This window comes from Strigops habroptila, chromosome 11 (genome assembly GCF_004027225.2).
Source record: "Strigops habroptila isolate Jane chromosome 11, bStrHab1.2.pri, whole genome shotgun sequence".
Classification (NCBI taxonomy): Eukaryota; Metazoa; Chordata; class Aves; order Psittaciformes; family Psittacidae; genus Strigops; species Strigops habroptila.
The window spans coordinates 4,894,197-4,914,082 of record NC_046360.1 but is presented as its reverse complement, the minus strand read 5'-3'; the positions used below and the strand labels follow the sequence as shown (position 1 = coordinate 4,914,082).

Genomic DNA, 19,886 nt, shown 5'->3' with positions numbered 1-19,886 from the left:
TCAGTAACTCTATGCCCACGGCATCTATGCTTTCCCACTGGGATCTCAGTACACACATGCCCAGGTTTCCCTCTCCAGCTCTTCCTTGTACACAAATGTTTCATTCAAACCTAGGTTCGTCATGCTTTCAGAAGACAGCAACTATTTACATACTCAAATGAAAGAAGCATTGAAACATTGACTTTTATTTCTGTAATTAGTACTAAAAACATTTTTATGTGTTAATTAGACTTTATGCAAATTTGATTGAGAAGATTTAATTTGGGGTTTGATAACATATTACAGTTCCGCAGTTGCAAATACACTCAGGGTTACATGCTGTTCTAAAGCTACGTCCTCCCTTTCAAACTGTTCTGTTTTTTACTTTTGGCAGGTTCAAACGGTATGTTTTTCCTTTCCATTCCCACAGGGCGCAGTCAGGAACAGACTGCTCTAGTGTGGATCCCCTGTAGGGTCACAAGCCCAGCAGCAAACCTGCTCCAGTGTGGGCTCCTGTCTCCACGGGCCCACAGGTACCAGAAGCTTGCTCCAGCATGGCCTTCCCATGGTGTCACAGCCTCCTTTGGGCATCCCTTGCTCTGGCATGGGGTCTTCCCTGGGCTGCAGGTGGATATCTGCTCCACCATGGATCTCTATGGGCCGCAGGGGCACAGCCTGCCTCACCCATAGTCTGCACCACGGGTTGCACGGGAATCTCTGCTCTGGCACCTGAAGCACCTCCTTCACTGACCTTGGTGTCTGCAGAGTTGTTCCTCTCACTTATTCTCAATCCCCTCTCTACCTGAATTTCCCACCCTTCCTTCTTAAATACCTTATTCCAGAGGCACTGCCACCATCACTGATGGGCTCAAGCCTTGGCCAGTGTCGAGTCTGTCTTGGAGCAGGCTGGCATTGCCTCTATCACATACGGAGGAAGCTTCTAGCAGCCTCTCGAGAAGCTGCCCCTGTAGCCACCTCACCCCCACTCCCCCTGCTACCAAAACCTTTCCACGCGAAACCGATACGCACCCCTCCCGCAAATTCTCCACTGAAAATCTCACTAACTGCAATGATATCAAGTGTAAATACATCGAATCAGTGAGCTGCTCATGACAGGAGAAATATCTGTACTTTACAGGAGCCTAACATTTCCCAGGCACTCTGACTGCGCACAGAATACAAATGTTAAAATCTGCTCAGGGTTTCTATGCCTGAAGATAGTATAAACCAACTGAATGGGAAAGCAATAACCAACCCAGCATCCACCAAAGATTTTATGATACTCTTCAATGAGCCCAGGTGCGAGGGTAATAATAAGGGAAGCACTGGTCAGATCTGTGCAATGAAAATACTCTGTGTGGACTAACGCAGAGCAGTGTTGTGAGACTTCGTTACAATGATACCCAGCAAGAGCAACACAATTTCCACTGAAAGCAGCAATATACGACTTTACTATGTGCTGTGGAAGACAATACTTACTGAAAAAGCACTGCTTTTATGTCTGGGAAGAACCAGACCAAGTTGCAGTAAAACATATGAAACAGGAAAGCAGGCACTGGCAGGCCAGTTCATACCAGTGCTCCCTGGAGTGCACTGCTCTGCCTCTGACAGTTAACAGCATATGACTTAGCAAAGGAACTTCCATTTCTGGAAGAAGTAACCGTTTGCAAAAGGGGATTCTTCTGTGTTACATATAAGACACTAGATACTGAAAGGTTTGAATTATCCTGTACCAATGCTTGAAAGTTGGAGTGGTTCACTGTGGAAGAATTCATTGCTTGCCTGATGAACCAGCCACAGAGGTTGTGATATGTGCAGAGAAACAAGGTCAAAACTATCAAGCCAAAAAATTAGGTTCAATAGAAGCCTTTAAAATTAAGGATATTCATATTCATGCCAAAATGACACTCCCCCAGTCCCCCCTTCCAATGAAGGCCTATTCTATTCATTTTTTAATTTAAACTAATGAATTTTATTACCTGGAAACTGAGATGCCCTGTTATAGATCAGCAGATGGTACCGTAGTTAACGTAAGTGTCTCCAGATTTCCAGGCTACAGCTTTAATGGCTATGAGTCGTGGTAATATGAGCCCTAAGTCTTGCAACCAATGAATGGTATCATGGATATAAATGAGCTTAATGTGCCGAGAATATGAGGTTTCATACCTGTTCCTTGAACTTGGTGCTATCCTTTGACAAATAACTGTTGTGGTCGAATGCTTTCCACCATTCCCCACCTCTTGTTTCACGTCCCACTGCCGGGGGTCACTTGTCTTTGCACTGAGAATGTTTACACCTTTCTTCACCTTTGCCCTGTTGGAAACAGCAGTTGGAAAAAGTTTACAAGAGAGTCATTCAGGACTGTGATCTTCTGACTCAAGATTCTTTTCTCTATGCTGGCAATAAGTTTCTTCCAAAGAGAAACCTGTCCCAACACAGAAGACTCAAGAAGGTTCTGTTCATCTGTATCAAGGCAAACTTGTGCTTCATCACTGCACGGAGGAATAGTTCACTGCAGTTTTTTAAATAACCCATTTTTATCCCATATGATATCCTTCTGGATATCAATGAACAGGATGTTGCTCTTCTGCCTAGCAATTCCCTCTGGGGATTCCGATGGCAATTTCCATTTGAAATCTCCAGCCTGGAGAGAATACAGCTGTTGGTTAAGACAAGACTTTGTAACTCACAGATGTTCGTATAGGATGCAAATTTCTGCCACTGTTAGTTGTTAAGTCCTGTGGAAAAGTTAACTGTCTATCTAGTGATGCTAATATTGCTATGACATCAGCGATAACTGAATGGAGGATTAATTACAGATAACTTGCTTAATTAAGGAGCATTTGTATAAAGAACTCCCAGCAAAAAAGTTATTTGGGTGCAGAACACTTAACTGCTGATCTTCAGTTCTATTACAAAGTATCAGGAATAAGACATAGAGATACTTCTACAGCTTTTCTCTTCCAAAGACGCTGAGGGACAAAATTCCACCCCCCCACCAGTCACACAGGATGATGAGTATGGGGAAGCAGGATGACAGTTAGGAGCACATGGCTCTGTGAGTAGCTTGGCCTCAGCACTGGATGGTGAAGGCAAAGGGCTGCTTAACTTCATACTGTCAGAGTCCGGTCATCATGGCCTCTATCCAGCAGGAACTGGCTCCACCACAGCAAAAAGGCTAAAGCATGGTGGAAAATCATATTTTTAAAAGTACTTATGCAACACAAAATATTAGTTATTGAGCAGATATCACCATCTAGTTAGATGTCAAGATCTTCTTGACATTTATGAGGACTCAGCACCTAAGTTCCTTGTAAAAAAAGTCTTTTTGTGTCTTTTGACACTAAAACACTTTAAAAATATAGGCATGAATGATTGAGAGTATGTGTCTTCTTGCTGCAGTTTTCCAACAGTGAGATAAAACACAATTAGTAAAAAGCATTGAAAAAGAAAACATTTTTTTCTCAGTATAAAAGTGTAAGTGCTTAATTCTCTCATTTGTAACAGGAAACATCATGGAGCTTCACAGATTACTGTCTTGCTCCAGTAAAACCAGCACAAACCTGATGCCTCTCTAATGCCTTCACTTGAATTACTCAGAAATGAAAACAGAAAAACTAAAAGGAGAATCAAATCCATTACTGAAGGTTCATTAAAGCTTTAAGTTCTATTAAGTTTTCCTGCATATTACAGTTCAAATAAATGAACAATAAATAAACATTTCAGTAACAAGGAAACACTACCACCAAGCTTGAAATCTGTATAAATCCATCAGTATGGTTTTGGTAGTATGTATTTTAGGAGATGTTTGGATGTGTGTTAGGATACTGTTATTTAGCAACTGGAGAGAAGTAAAAACTGATCATTTAGACACTTTGTTCAGCTGTTCCTTGAGATGGGCTCTGAAAAGTCAATGTCAGTCAAAATGAGGTTCCTCATGTTTGGATTTTCAACAGAATTACAACTTTGCCAGCAGCTGCGAACTGCTCTTTCACCATGTAGGTCGACATAGTCAATACCTGGGCTCCTGTTAATTAGGACAGACATTTTGTATAGCCAAGGTTAGTGGTAAAATACACTGCCAGAGGATGAAAGACCATGGCTACAATGCCATTTTGTTAATTAACTACACTATGGGGCATTAAGTTGAGTGGTTTTCACATATGCCATTATATAAAGCCCATTAAAAAAGAAAAAAATCCCTCCATCCCAGAGTAAAGTAAGTTATGTTTAGTGAGAAAAATCAATGTTGTGATTGCACTTAGCACTGGAATTAGGGTATGAACACCCAGAAGATTGAACTTCCTAAATAAATATGCAGAAGCACAATCTGCAACTCTCCCTCTTAAAAGGGCATTGAGTTTTATATAACAAGGTCAATGGATGAATCAGAATTAAGTCAGTACTGAGCCCCATACATTTTTAAAAGCAGTCTGTACACACATGCTACAAATGTTTTCACTTAAATTTTTATTTACTTGGTGTTTGAGTGCTAGCAAGGAAAAGTCTATTTAATTCTTTACCAAAGATTTGTTGACCTTGTTGTATGCTTGTGATTAAATATTAATTTTTGAAATCAATAGTGCCAACTTTGTACATAAAAATTTGCAAGTTATACCACCTCAGTAAACCCAGAGACAGAGGACCTGGAGGCCAAATTACTTGGCAGCCTCCTGTATTTACCCACCTAATCGAGGCAGTATATATGCATCTACCATGTTTGCTTAAGGGAGGCAGGTATGGTGACAATAAAGGGAGATGACAAACATCTGAAGTACTCCAGGTTTCCTTAGCGTGTGGTTCCCCACTCCAACAGGAAAATTGCTCCCCTTCGCCATGTCTGCTTACTCACGAGTAGATGGCTGTCCTCACACAAATGCTTTGCTGCACAGCTCTACAACCTGCAAGTATCCACTGGCTGTAACTTGTCAGCCTGGACTTGAACCCAAAGTGGACTCAAAATCTTCCCCTCATACGTTATTCTAAAAAATTATTGTATTTTCTGTGGGTGTCACTAAACTGCCTGTGTCCCTTGAGCTACGTGCTCTCCACAGTAGTAGTAACTATATCACAGCCCCCTCTCTGCTTCCCAGTAACAAAACCCATCTAAGAATCCTGCTAAGCAAGTCACCTGCATATGCACAAAACCGAAGGCAGCAGCTCATTTATTTCAGTTTGATTGTCTATGTGCTGAAAGTTAAGCACAGTTTTGATCTCCTGACAAAAGCAGACCTTGCAATGGAAAGATGAAGGAGAGACCATCATTAAGAATGGCACAGAATGCCAGAGGTCAGCTTCAATCCCACACTAGATAGAGGACTCCATCTGAACAGGGTTTTGAAGCTTTATGAACACATGCTAGCCAGATCAGTGAAAGACTTTCTTGCTTGAACTTCTAAGGTCATTAATTCAGAACACAGGAAATCTCTGCCTCAGCTTTGTCTCAAAGTAACTGTCTCTCTTTAAAACTCTCAAATGGAGAATTAAAACATCTTGCTGGTATGCAGAACAAGCAGCACCTCAAAGACATTACAGGAAAAGTCTCCAGCAGCACACCTAGAAATCATTACTCATTTTTTTTCAAGACCAAGTAAAAACATTTAATTACACAATCTCACAGCCCTCACAGCAAATGCATTTGTGCAAACGTGCAATTTTCAAGCAAATATTTCATTTGCAAATTGAAGCTTTCAGTTGTGTACAAAGATTTCCATTTAGCACCTTACCTTCCTAACATGTCAAACTTAGAAATGATGCTTCTAATGAATACATTCGGATCAACTACAGATGAAAATCTAGCTGTTCCATTTCACTGTCCTCAAATTACAAGAAATCTCAGCAGCATTTAGACATAATACTACATAGCTGATAAAGACAGTAACTGAAATGCAACTGAATCAACAACAGCCAGAGCTGGAGATGTGATTTATTTCAGGAGTTCAAATTATAGTTTCCTATTTAAATTTAAATTTTAATCTTGCAAAACTGCTATGGCCATGGAAGGGTTCTGCTACCTGCAGCAGTGCTAGAGAAGGGACGGACTGCTGAGTATTCCACACAGTTCTTCACATGCTCTATGATTTTGCTGATGTATGCTAAGCCTAGAGCATCACCTCTCTTATCCCACAGAAAGTCATCCTCAAAGCACAGATCCAAGCGGGGCTGCAATGCCTGGGTATGCTGTGATACAGGTAAGTAATCCACGAGCAAAGGAAGAATCTGAAATTACAGGTAGGCTAACACCACATGAATCTGACTGATTAGGAGCCCCTGGTTCCCTAATTCCCTTTAGCCTGGCACTAACACCAGCTGACTCACTGGGCAGCTAAGTTGGTAGAGTTAATCACTGGATGATTTAGCTTCCTGGATGGCTCACAGCAAGACCAGAGAAGCAGCAATGGCAGTGCCAGGGAAGCGCAGAAGCACGAAGTGAGGGGTGGAAGGGGGACCTTCAGCAGCAGCAGCTATCTCCTATGTCGGGTGAGCAGTATTGTCAAATCTACAGAGCAGCTTGGGTAGACAAGGCTGCATTAAAGAATAAAAAGCTAAATCAATACTGAATTCCTATAATCAGAGAGCTTCATAATATCTGGAATAGTTTTTCAGACACTAAACCTTCTGTTTCCTGTGAGACTGTTTTCAGAGGCTTATACTTAGCTCTGCATCTTCTGTGCTCCTCATAAATGCCATGCTATTGTCAGCAGGCTGCACTTTGATCTGAGAGCAATCTGGTTTTAGATCAGTGACCACTGCTTTGTACAGACAGGCTCTTCAGCTCACATCTGTTGTCCAAGCTGCTGTGTTGGAAGACTTTTCTTTAGGAAGCATTAAAAATGTAAATATTAGAGACAGATGTGGGCTCACTCTCACCAGGGGATGGGCTCCTCTATAAGGTAGTCCCTGGGTCACACAAGCCGAGCGTGGGCATGCTGTCCCTCACCATGCTGGGCAAGGGAAAGGATGCTCGTGCTAAATCCTCTGCATTTCCAAACGTAAATCCTTGTCTGTTTATATTTGTCAAGTTGGTTTTTCAACTTAACAAATACTGACCCCTTTTGGTCAGTCTTCTCTGGAGCCTCAACGTTTCTTGCAACTCTTTGCTAATCCTCCCTTAGTTGCCCAGACTAGTAGAAGCCCTTGACATTACTGACTGTAAAGGTCATGTTGTAAGATATTACTGTATTTCCCGAGCCCAGGCAGCCTCTCCTGGTGGCTGGTTTCTGGGCTGCACTTTACAGTAAGTCTCTAACCCTCCTGAGTTCTGCCAAAAGAATTTCAACTTCTTCCTGCCATGATTTAAGTTCACTCCTTTCCCTCTTTGTTCCCAGAGTAAATCAGGAGATTAAAGCCAGCTGCAGGAACCCATAAAACCCAAGCAGGAGACTAACCACAGCAATTAAGCAAGATTTGTTTTATTAAGTAAATCTTTTTCCTTTCATCTTTCTATGTGAAATGAATTGATAGATCTCACTGCAGCTCTGAATGAACAGGACAAACATCTGCCTGGCAAAACAATACTCATTAGAAGCCTCATTGCTGGCCTTAGTTGAGAAGCCAAAAGCAGAACAGTAAATATGACCTGGTTAGCCAGGCTGACCTTTCAAATATGCTCCTTTAATTTGCAAAATGCATGGACAGCGTAAGTGTGCTTAAGCAGCGATGGGTCTGCTTAGGGAATATGGGGGATCAAGTATCAGCATGACTCTGTATAAGCCCTCAGAGCCCTGTTTGCCTCCGTCCTACTCTAGCAAGCAGATTTCCACCAGTGTGTTATGTGGCCACCTCTTTGCTACAGAGCTTTTCATTTACAAGCCACATGCACAGGTAAGCAGGAAAAGAGAGCCCTGTCCCAACTGGGGAATTTAGGTACTGCTGATAGTAGTATTTCAGATTTGGTTCCCATTAAGGAGCTTAGTCCAAGGGCCATCCATCCAAGACTTTTGTTTTCTTTGATTTCTAGATTTACAACATGGGCTAATCATTAGTAAAAACAAAGACCTTGCCCCTCAGAGCATGCTTTTCTCCTTCAGGCATTTTCTTTCTCACGGAGTACCCAGAAAAGGCCTTTAGGAAACAGCTTTTGTAAAAAAGGGTAAACCCCCTTTAAAATGCCCAAACAGCTCATCTCTAGGTATTTAGTCCTCGCTCTTCACTCCTTCCCCTCTTCCTTTCACTTCTCAGCATGCTGGTCTAGTTGAAACAGCTTCAAAAAAATTCCATGTCAAAACAAAACAAAAAAAATTGAAGTATTTTCCCTTGAAAATGCAGTAACCAAATCCTTAAAAGCCTCCAAAGCAGAACGCTTAAGCTTCTGGAACGTAGGTGTAATTCTGCGAGCAGCTGAGCCAGATTTCAGTATTTCTGAACCCTCCTCTGTCAGCTGAATTGGACTGAATTCAGCTTCCCCAAAACAGCATACTCTGGTGACTTCACTGTCCATCAAAATTACATAAATTCCTTCCACTGCCAGTGAGGAATTCTGGGATTCAAAATTGCGCAGGGGCTGTTCTTTAGTAGTGTTTCTTACATAACTGAAATTCCCTGAGACCCTAGGAAAATCAACTATCTTACATTTCAATGGGAATAGGTGCTTCATATCCCTTAGGAAGCTCTGAAGAGCTCAGCTGCAAGGCACAAGACGGATGCTGTCAGCTGGAATTTTTTTTCCCCCTAAGAAGAAATCCAACGTGCCTTAGGATGTTCCAGTGCCAGTTTGGTTTGGGCTGATTTCTGTGGTTAACTCTTTGTGAGCATTACAGTCCTCTGGAGGTGTCAGGTATTCCATTATGTATTTTAAAAGAAAATGAAAGAGAGAGGTTTTCTGTGAAGCTTGGATACCATTACTTAAGCCACAGAGATAGTCATTTAACCTCCTAATATACCTCATGGCAAAGCTGCTTTCTCCAAGCACTGAATGTTAATAGTTAAGGGATTACAAGAAAAGCAGAAGGAATAAAAACTAAAATATATATATAAATAAAAGCAGGAGGGAACTACAGAACACAGAGAATCTGGATTTGTCTTCCAAGCTGAGAGGAACCTAATCTGAATTTACAACCTGCTAACATTCTGCCTCCAGCAAAGATAAACACTGTAAACTCCTGACGTTCACAGAAGCTGTCACAGTGCTGCTACTGCGTTTAACTCCAGCTCATCCCACTTTCAGAGAAACAATAACATTCCAGCCCAGATATTACTGACGAGTTCTCAAATCCATTGGTTGGGCTGAGTATTTAATCCTGAAGCAGGGTCATAGGAGCTCAAAACATAAAGGAGCTCTTGCAATGGCTACCAGAAGCTCTACCTGCTCTCTGCTCTGGCTAACTGCATTTATGGGGCCACTTAGGTGCCAAACCCACTGTTATCGAGCTCAAATTATCAGAGGAGTTACAAGATAGGAGACAGGATGCCCCAAGGTAGAAAACAGCAAAGTCATGCACCAAATAACTTCAGTTCAGCATACACCTTCCTTTTCTTAACTCCCCAATCCATAGTTTCAAGAATTCCTTTGGACACAGCAGTTGTCACCAACTCCTACAATTTTACATGAAGTATTGCAAGGTTTAGATTTTTTTTTTTTTTAAGCCTTTCATAATTTGAAATTCAAACTAACCAATAGGTACAAGCCAAAGATCCATCTCAAGGACTCTGCAAGGAACTTAAAGAAGTTGATCCATAATCACATCTAGGTAGAGTCCCTGAAAAGTCTTTGCTACAAGATCAGTATCTGAGTGTACACTCATTCCTAAATCCCTCATATGAAGAAACATTAGACACCATGCTGTCTGCTTTGCTGTCTGTTGAGAAGGGAGTTGGAACAAGCATCTGTCTCACACCAACACATGCTTGCAGAGAGAGGCATAAGAGAGAGACGGCGATGGGTGTTGAGTAAACAAAAAACGTGCCAGGGTGAATCCAGAGCGCAGATTCAGCTGCACATGCTAAACACAAGCGGATCTCCTCCACACATCTATTTTATAGGACCAGAGACACTTTTTAGATAAGTAAATGCTTTGAGATTATATTCCCTGCTACATGCAGTTTCTATTCTTACAAAAAAGAAATCTCTAAACTGCATATTTGTGACATTCCCGCAGCTGGCACAGCAGTAGCAGTGCTGAGGAAAACGCTTACTGTTTGCAGTGGTTATTAGGATTATTACTTAGACCCCAAGTGACGTTCCGAAGTAATCTTCCCGTGCAGTCCCTTTGTGGTTTTAATCCCATTCGCACTCTCCTTTCAGCAGCTGTCATGAATACAATTTTGCCATATGAGAGTTGTGTTTCCTTTTCCCTTACAGAAATATAATACTGCTGAGATCAACTGCTAGAGAGAGGAAGGGGCAAATGTCATTAAAACATCAAGAAAAAGAGAAGCCATTCAGTCAAATAATTGTTTCAAATGGACTACAGTAGGTATTTGTACAAGCAATGAAAGAAAAGACTGATTATCGGGTGGTTCATCCCAAAGATGCAGCGCTGTCTCTTTTATACTCTAATTAGTCTAACTTGACTCAAGAATGGAGCACGTTACCATTTCCCCGGAGAGAGCTCCTTCCAGACAGTTGGGAGTTTGCTGACCCTATAGGTGCTATAACAACATGTGCTTCCATTCATTTAGTCCAGCCTCCTCTCCCTCTCTGAAGCACAGAGCAGCATCGACCAGGGGCAACGGTTTAGCATAGAGGAGTGCCAGAACTGCAATCAACAAAGCAGAAAGACAGCTAAGAAAGGTAACTGTAGAATAAAATAAGAATTATGGCAATATGATTCCTTTATATCACTCATACCGTGACTCCAATGTTTGGTAAATATTCTTGCTTTGCTCATCATAATCCTCACACTTGTATTTAGTCACTTTGAGGCACATTAACACTGCTGCTATTCTGGACTTTGTTTCAGAGCAAGCACACCTTGTGTCGTAATCTGTATGCAAGAGTGTGATAGAAATGCTACAAAGATGGTCTAGGGGATACAGCAGACAGAACTGCTAGCTTTTATGTTTGAATTGAGTCTTAATCTAGTAAATGCTGGCAGTGATCTGTACTACAGCTTCCAAATTGGGTTCTTTCATGCTTTAAGTGTACCCAGCAATAGCACAAATCCTTGTGCCCTGAGGCAGCTGCTGGTAGTTTGTGGATTTAGGTAGAGATCTGAAGCCCCTGAGACTTCAGTAAGTCAGCAAAAACACTCCTGCTGAACTCAAGGGCCTTGGATGAGATTACATGAAGCACACATGGGTTTCCATGGGGTCACCACCTGGCCTGCTGGAGCCGGTGGGCACTGGCAGCAGGCAGGGCACTTGGTGGAACCTCTTGTGGCTCAGGAGCAAGAAAGGAAGGCTAATAATTACAGATGGGATATGGCTCAGGGACTTGGGATTATGTAAAAAACCACTATCATCCTCCTGCCACTTCTGTTATAATTTAAACAAATACTTATATTTTTTCCAGAAGTGACTGAATAGAGACACAGATATAATTTTCTGTTTATTAAGAAATACCTCAAAACCTGGTGGCTTTACCTTACATATACCTTGTATGTATATGTCTACACTTGTTCACAGACACAGAGAGTATCTCACACACAAGGTTGTCTTATTTCTCTCCACTTGATTTTCCCATGTCTGTCCCTCCACATTTCTTTCTCTTGGCTTTCTATACCTCTGCATCTCCTCTTGTAATGCTCCTTTTTCACTTCTCTCACATCTATTTTCACCTTCCTCTTTCACTTAGAAATGTGACTAAACCAGCTGAGTCACCACTGAGTTACAGTTCTAATTCCAACCCATCTATCCTTGCTGTCCTTTAGCATGATTGAAAGGACACCCTGAATCCAGTCCTAGATCTTCAGCTTCTCATTTGTCTGACCTCGGTTTGCAGTTATGCCACATTATAGTGCAAAGGCATTAGTTTTATTTTGTTCTCCAAAAGAAACATAATGCCAAAAAATGATGCCGTTTCCAATAAGCATGGTCTCATGGCCAGATGATATCTGAGGCTGCCAGATCATAAAAACACAGACAATGAGGACAACACAGAGAATAAGGGGTCCTCTTTAGACTGGCAAGTTTTCATGTCCAAAAGCATTTGCTGAGTTAAATAAGTAATTTCTCTCAACCCCTATACAATTCCTTATTGGAGAAACTATGTCTCCACCTCATGATTACACCTCCCTCAGTTACCTGCTCCCCTTCAGGACACCTTGTTTCTGGCTTTGGGATACACTGGCACAAAGCTGACTTGTGTTGGCTGGATCTAAATAGCCTTGACTAATGTATCCCAACAAAGGGAGTCCCTTAAAGTCTTTCCACATTAGGTAAGTGGTGTCCAATTCCTGTTATAGAAAACCAGGAATAAATATCGACTATAGGAGAAATGAGCCTGAACAGCTGTAGGACTGTTATGCTAAAGGATTAGGTACAAGAGCTGGGACAGCAATTCACTTGGAAGTTGCTTTCCCTTTTGTCTGGTTGGTTTGTCTTACTCCAAGTATCTGATTGTAACAGCAATTACTGCTGCAGAGCATCTCAACCAGCTCTGCCTTCTCTGCCCACAGAGGGCTGTCAAAGCCATCTTTAATAGTAATTACAGACTATCAAAGAAAGGGTCTTTCCTATGGAAATTTTTGAGAAAGAAAGGGAATAACAACTGCCATCAAAATAAAGTGTGACTTGACACTTTTTTAAACAAGGTACTGTTTGCCCTTTTCAAAAAGCTGAAAAGTTTTTGCATGGAGATGGGGTTGCCTTAGGAGTGAGCAGGCAGAGGTCCACGCATTAGAAACCACAAGCCTTCTCTTTACTGCTGTACAGTTGCAGGACCAGGTTTTACACCTTCAATTTGCCAGGCCTGGATTAGGTCATCGATATTATCTCAACAACCATTGCTGGACATGCCCAAGGGCAACAGTTCCCTTGGGCTATCATCAGCCATTTCAACAGGACCTTTTAAGGACCCTTTTGAGGCTGAGCCTGCTCTTGAAGCCATAATGAACAGAGTGAAGTCTTGAGAGGTCAACAAACTGCTGAGCTCCTTTGACATATTGCAGGAATCAGCGAGAAGATTCTGGGATGTATCAAAAGAAAACCAGCTGTCGGTGAAAGCCAGGGGCAACAGCGTGTTCCTGGATGCAGATATTAAGGTCATGATACACTTCAAACACAAAAAACCACCCACGAGATAAAATAGATCAATACATTCGTAACTCTCATTGTGCTTATTCCTTTTCTTGGTGAGGATTATAAACCAGAATAAGCCACATTCCCTTTATCATCTCCTGGGGAGTCTTTTATTTCCTTTCCTCTCGATGACTCTCCCCAAAAGTCATTTCAATTCATCCAAATGCAGCCAGCTACTGACTGCAGGGATGAAAATCATTTTGTTTCAGCTTGATGCAGCAGAAACGCACTAGACCTAAATAGCATATGACAGGGCACAATACAAGCACCTGATTTAGGACTGCATAGGCTTCAGCAGCAGCAAAGGATTTGCTTGCTGAAAATGCTGAAGCAGCTACTCCCAACACCGTCTGTATCAGACTAGTAACATTCCGACTGAAACACTGGGTAAACAAGCGCAGGCACGGATAGGTGAATACACACACAGAGCATCCCTGCAATCAGACTTGAAGTGCTGCTACAGAACCTCAATCTTAACTTCTTCAACCTCCTATGCAGATTCTAAAGCCGTCTCTGGAGACAAGAGTCTTATCTGGAGATAAGGTTGGAAATGTCATGAGTACATTATAATGGTTCAAACAGCAGTCACTGAACAGAAAGAGCACTAATATATATCATTATACACCCTCCTGCTGCTCCCTTCTAATTCAGGGCAACTGATTCATAACTTTCAGATGCTCAAAGTTGCTGCACATTCTTTTTTTGGGCCAAAGACCAAAGAAGAGCAGTGGGGGCTTGCAGTGATCCTCCACTCCATTTCTGTGCTATTGTACTGAATACTTCCAGAAGCAGGTGAGAAAAACTTGGTCTACAGGCCTCCTCTTGTTATAGTAACAAGAAGCCTGTTGTAAAGGATGTTTTAGCACTGATCCCTGTCTACCAGAAAGCTGATGGGGTTGCTCAGCAGCCATGGAGGGTGGTATTACTGGACCTGCAGATTCCATATGCCAGTCTCGGTGATGCCTTCGCAATCTTCTGCTCACCTCCCAAGCCATTCACTTCCTTCTTTGAAAGGCCTTCGGTAAAACCAGTAAGAGTTATGGGGTATACAACCACCAAGGATATAGAGAAATGACAAGTACAAAGGGAGGAATATGAATAATATAGAGAAGAGGCCATTATTCTATGTGCTGAGGGAAAATGTTTCTGCTCCGTACAAAAGGAAGGATTTATCTTCCACTGGATCAGAGGTGACAAAGCTGGAATGTTAATGCTACAAAAACACAGGAAGGGCAGGAAGAAGGCTGCCAGCAATTTCACTTTGATTTCATCGGCCGATCATACAATTATACATTTACTTTTTTGTGAGCAGCAGACACTTTCACACTTGGAGTATCCCAGAGGGCAGACAAATTGCTAAGTCTCACAGATCTTTCTACAAAACTCCACACGTATTTCAGCCAAGCAAGACATCAGTGTTCTCGGTCTCCTGTCCTTTAGGCCTGACACAGCTCGTGGTACTGACTTTAAAGCAGACAAGATTGGTCATCAGGTACTAAGTCTTCTCTCAGCAACTGAAGTTTCATGCAGATATAATTCAGGGCCAGCTCTGATTCTACCTTGCTGCGGATGATAATCAGGTCAGGCCTGTAGTACCTAAGCTCCCTTAAAATTATAGTACCTTGTCTCTATCTATCATTAGGTCTTCTACTCCCCTGCTCCAGCCCGTATGTCCCTGTGAACTCGCAGCAGGGGATGCTTACTAGAAAGCCGTCTCCCAGGCACCGCTATATGCTCTGCCCTAATGCTCACAGTGCCGAGTTTAATGTAAATGCAACCATGTCAGTGTGAAGATATTTCCAGCAAACACAGAGGTGATAAGGCAACCCAAATGAGACTGGAGATTTGACCATATCATTATTGTTAGCAGGAATAGCAGCTTCAGAAGAAAAACTAAAAGCTCTGCTATGCTGTCATACTAATGCACTATTGGAGTTTGTAGCCCAAATGCGTTTGTTAAAGGGAAAAATTCACACCATCAATTGCTGAACAAACCCTGATTTTGGATTAAACTACTTAAGGTCCAGATATCACCTATTTGCACATGGAGCTCAAAATTTATCACAATCCCATAAACCTGTTGTTTCTGTCACTGGCAGGGAAAGCGAGTGCTAATTTTCAGCATGGAGAACCACTAGCCTGAATAAATATTAACAGTACAACTGCATTATATGGAGCAAAGCTGTCACGCAGTTAATATGCAGAGAGTGTGCCAGCCTTGCAATAAAACAATATTGCTATGTTGTAATCCTGAACTAGCCACAGCAATGGGCTGGTCCACAAGATCATTTGTGACTTCATTTTATGGCATATGCTGGGAGGCCATTTTCTGCCTTTTTATGATATTTTAAGGCCATCCTTTCAGCATATGAAGAGTAGCAAAAGAAGATGAGACAGACTATTACAGATGTTTAATTATTGTTACTGAAAAGTAGTAGTGGAAAGTAGCTGAAAAATGTCTCCAAATTAACACCGGAGTAAGTACTTAAATTGGGCATGTAAATTTAGGACATCCTCCCTAGCACCAAGTGGATGTACCTGAGATACAGGGCTGGACTGCAGGATTGGCTTCTTCATCAGCCAGCTGAAATACAGCCACTAAAGCATGCTTTTAGTTGTCATCTAATTTAGTCTTTCATTAGCAATCTGCTCTCCCAATCTAACTTCACTAATTTTTAAGAACCTTTGCCCTCCTAATCCTATTACATTGGTGATTTTAAAACAGACTTTGCAGCAAGTGATGCAGAAAACAACCCCTACCCCTGCCACCTGCTTCTACTCCTTCCCCCCTCAAAATGATGACTTTCCACAGTGACCCCCAAAAACTCTTCAGTACTTTGGAATTTCTTTGAAAACAGATGCTTAGTTTTGCCTTTCTGTTAAAGCCCTTCTAGATGGAATTTCCCCGTCTCTGTTTGCAAGGGTGACATTTGAAAGACCAATGACCTATCTTTTATTTTTCATTTATACACCTGCTATTCCCAAAGCTTAAAGCTCCAGGATGAATGTATCTTCCCCAGATCCTCTATTAGCTAATGACTATTGTCTAAAGCTTGTGGTAAAAACAAGGACTGCGAGTGAGTAGCAGTAATACCAAGCGTAATGTGAGGTTCACAAAAGCAATAAATCCATCATCTGAACGGTACTGGGGAGGTTTACTTTTTAGGGACAAGGCAGAGAATTGAGAACTGGGAGATTATGAAATCACTGCTGGATGAGAGAGGGCTTTAAAGGAACAAAATAGTTGTATTTCTACATTTCTATTAGAACTTTTACAAATAGAGCTGAATGAGGGAAGAAAAGCAGGGAAATAGTGGTATAAGCTTCCCATAGCTGAATATTCATAGTATATTTTAATTATTAGGATTTTCCTTCTATAAACATGTTAAATGATGCTTTGTGGCAGCAGTAAATGATGTGAACCTTACAAAAACATGAAGTCACCTTGCAGAGGTGGAACAAAGCGTGTGAGCTGATCTGTGCCTTCTGCATTGTGATTTCCATACGAGAATGAAAAGCTGTTTTCAGAGCCAAGGCTGAGGCCTACGGGCTCACAGCCTGAAAAGTAACACCACCTTTTCATTTGTAATCTGAACAAATTTAATGTAGGAGCTATTGATGGAAAATGAACTTGGAACCTCACATTTCTATTTTTTCCAGGGTAGAACTGCACTTTAAGTCACAGGCTTTATTAATGGAATAAGTGCATTTGTCTCTTGCAGGCCTGAAAAATAAAGCACTGAGAAGTAACATATGGAATATGCCTCGGGCGAGAAATTTTCTTCTGGTATTGCTGTTTTTCTAATAAAACTGAAATCATGGCATGAGTGCACATGTTCCTGTGAAGCGTTTCACAGGGGCTGGCCTAAAATAGAGGCACCCAAAAACCACAGACATGTTTCATAATATTGCTAATCTCAACTGTTCAAAACACAATGATCCGGGATCCCTAAACCCATGAGATGTGGTGTGCTTTTTATTTCCTTCCAAGTTCTCCACTTCTGAGTCTGATCTTCAAGTCAGATTCTTGGGGAAATTTTTCTGAGTTTCCTCTGTAAATATAAGGGCTCAAATCTTCATTTTATAATGGGAAGATGCAATCCTCCTGCCATCCCACAACTGTAGCAGGGGATGCTCCTATTACAATAATCACTGAGATTGAATTCCTTAGGAACTTGTGAAAATTAGCAACATTGATGTTAAAAATCATGGTGGGTGCAGACTTGGAAAGCTACAAATTCAACTGAGTTTGTTTCCAGACACATTAGAGTGGTTCTTTGGCTATTATCACTGCACAGACAAGTGGACCCCAGCCTAGACGCACACATCCCAGCCTGTATCAGTTCAAAGCTTCCCACTAGCACCTCTTAGGCCTTTGAACCTTTGGTCTAAGATTCAAAGATACAGAGCTATTGGTATCTCTTCTGCTTTAGGCAGTTCTCTGCCTTCATTCTCCCCATGTTCCTAGAGTCAGAGTTTCACTACCTGACCTCAGAGCTGCATTGCAGTCTTTCAGTCAGTATTAGTAAAGAGCTTTAGGGCAGAGGAGTGATAAGCCCTGTAAGCACAAGGACTACAGAAGGGTATCAGGCACTGAGGTTACCTTCACTTTTGAATATCACTGATGCAAGGTCCTGGATAAGCAACATGGATGTTTTATGCTCAGTAAAAATGAATGTTCTTCTATTCTTGTCCAAATATCTAGCTAAGCCTAAAACTGAACTACCTGGAAAAAACTATCCCAGTGAGAAAGTTGTGACATTTCCTCTTGAAAACAGCAGTACAATGGGTCTGCCGGGTTAAAAAAATGCCCAAGCAAACCATTTAACTTCCATTGAGTCTATTTCGATTTCAAACTCACAGTGTCAACAGTTCCAAGGGAAAGTGCTTTCTGGTTTCTTGTTTCACACTTACGGAGTGGCTAACTGAAAGCCTAGGCAGGGAGAGAACTGGGAGTCTCTGAAATGCTGTAGAACAGGAATGTTTTGCAACGGCCTGACAAAACATCAAACCACTTAGAACTGCAGTATCCATCACCAGCTCTTGTTTTAGTTCTTTACACACAGCGATGCACAGGCCCTAGAATTGTAGCATATCTGTGCAGATTTGCCCTCCCACTCTGAACAGAGAGTTATTCCTAGGTACACTGTTGCATTGATACTTAAGTTCAGTTTTCAGTGTCTGAAAACATGCATAAAAATGTACTGAGCAGAGACAGAAAAGACAGGGGTTTGGAACTGTTCAGTGCCCAGGAAGAAAAAAGGAGGTTTCATGAAGAAATACCAGATATAATAACACTGTCATATTTATGATAGTTAAGAGAATGCCATCTAGCACCAGTAAAATCCAAGCATTATCCAACACTGAGAAAGAATATTTGTCTGTGCTGATGCATAACCTGCAAGAGAACAATTTAACTAATGAGCAGAAAAGCTGGAATGAAAGTTTTGCCCCTCGAGGTTTTAAAACTCCTTGTTCTAATAAAATAAAGTGTGGTTTTTGCTTCCTTTTCACCGGTTCTAATAAAAATATAGAAAAGTGCTTCCCCCCTGCCCATCTTCACACTACTAGCATCAGGTTCCTCAGGAAATATCTAACTTATTTGATGATTCCCATGTACTAAGCATCAGGAGGTTGAGTTTATACCACATGCGTATGTGGGGGTACCTTATGTAGAATAGTTAGCATCAGCAAACACATCTTGTGAACTGCAAAGCACAAAAATACTCTATTCTGTAAATGTTGTGGCAGTAAAATATGTTTTGCATAAACTCCAGATTCCAGAGGTACATATCACTATCTGAAAGAACACGTGCAGTTCTTTTGCATCTGAAGCAGAAATATAATTAATTATACTGAGGAGGTGATGAAGAACAAACTTTAACAAGCCCAGTTGCAATTAATGTCCTCTTCTCTTCTGAGAATTTAGGTAATGAATCTGATTTTACACTTCATGTTTTCAATAGTATCTGCAGAGATAAAGTAATGGAATGTCCATTACTCTGGTGTAAGATTGACATATTCTCATAAAATGCTTTGTGATTGTATAAATAGCATGGGACAAGCAAAAATCAAGACCATGTAGCATGTATAAAACGTCCATAGACACCTCAATTTTTTCTATTCAGCAGGAAGCAGCAATGCAAGCAGAGAACTGGAAGGTATATTAAAAGGCATTTGTGCATTTCAGCATTTCTGCTTCACCTGAAGGTGCTTGAAAAATCCAATGGATATAAATAAAAAGGAGAGGGAATGGAGTACAGGCGATCCGCGGTGCTGATGCTGACTCTTCATCGCTAAGGTTCTAAATTCAAATATGGTCCATATTAATATTATTTATAACTGATTATCAAAGGTGTAGCACTTGCAGGCCGGAAAAGCATTTTTGTTTATGATCCAAGCCATGCTAACACTGTTTCATAGAGGGCAGGCAGCTCAAAAAGGTTGACGGACTTACCCAAGGTCACACACTGACTAAATTGAAAATAAAGGAACAGAACACCTAACACCTGATTTCCTATCACATCCTGTCTTCAACACCATGAAGTCTAACAATATCAAGTGGCTGGTTTGTATATTTGAGTTGGGAGTCTGTCCACTTACAGCAGGAAACATCCCCTGTTTATTGGACTCTCCAAGCAAAGGTCAAAGAGCAAATGAATGACAGAGTTAAAGCAAGACCATTCCACTTCAGCTATGAAATGCCTGGGTGAAATAGTGATTAAATT

General features: G+C 41.4%; 1 protein-coding gene across 3 annotated transcripts in view; it reads right to left on the bottom strand.

Annotated features, from left to right (window-relative positions):
- The window catches only part of TMEM132C (transmembrane protein 132C), a 207,296-nt gene that overhangs the window by 91,698 nt on the left and 95,712 nt on the right, over positions 1 to 19,886 (bottom strand). For 2 of the 3 annotated variants that reach the window (XM_030500747.1, XM_030500749.1), the window contains exon 3: positions 2,146 to 2,292. The exons of the other annotated variant lie outside the window; for it this stretch is intronic. In XM_030500747.1, the coding sequence (XP_030356607.1) occupies positions 2,146 to 2,292 (147 nt within the window). The remainder of the gene's footprint in view (positions 1 to 2,145; positions 2,293 to 19,886) is intronic. 3 annotated transcript variants of the gene reach the window in all.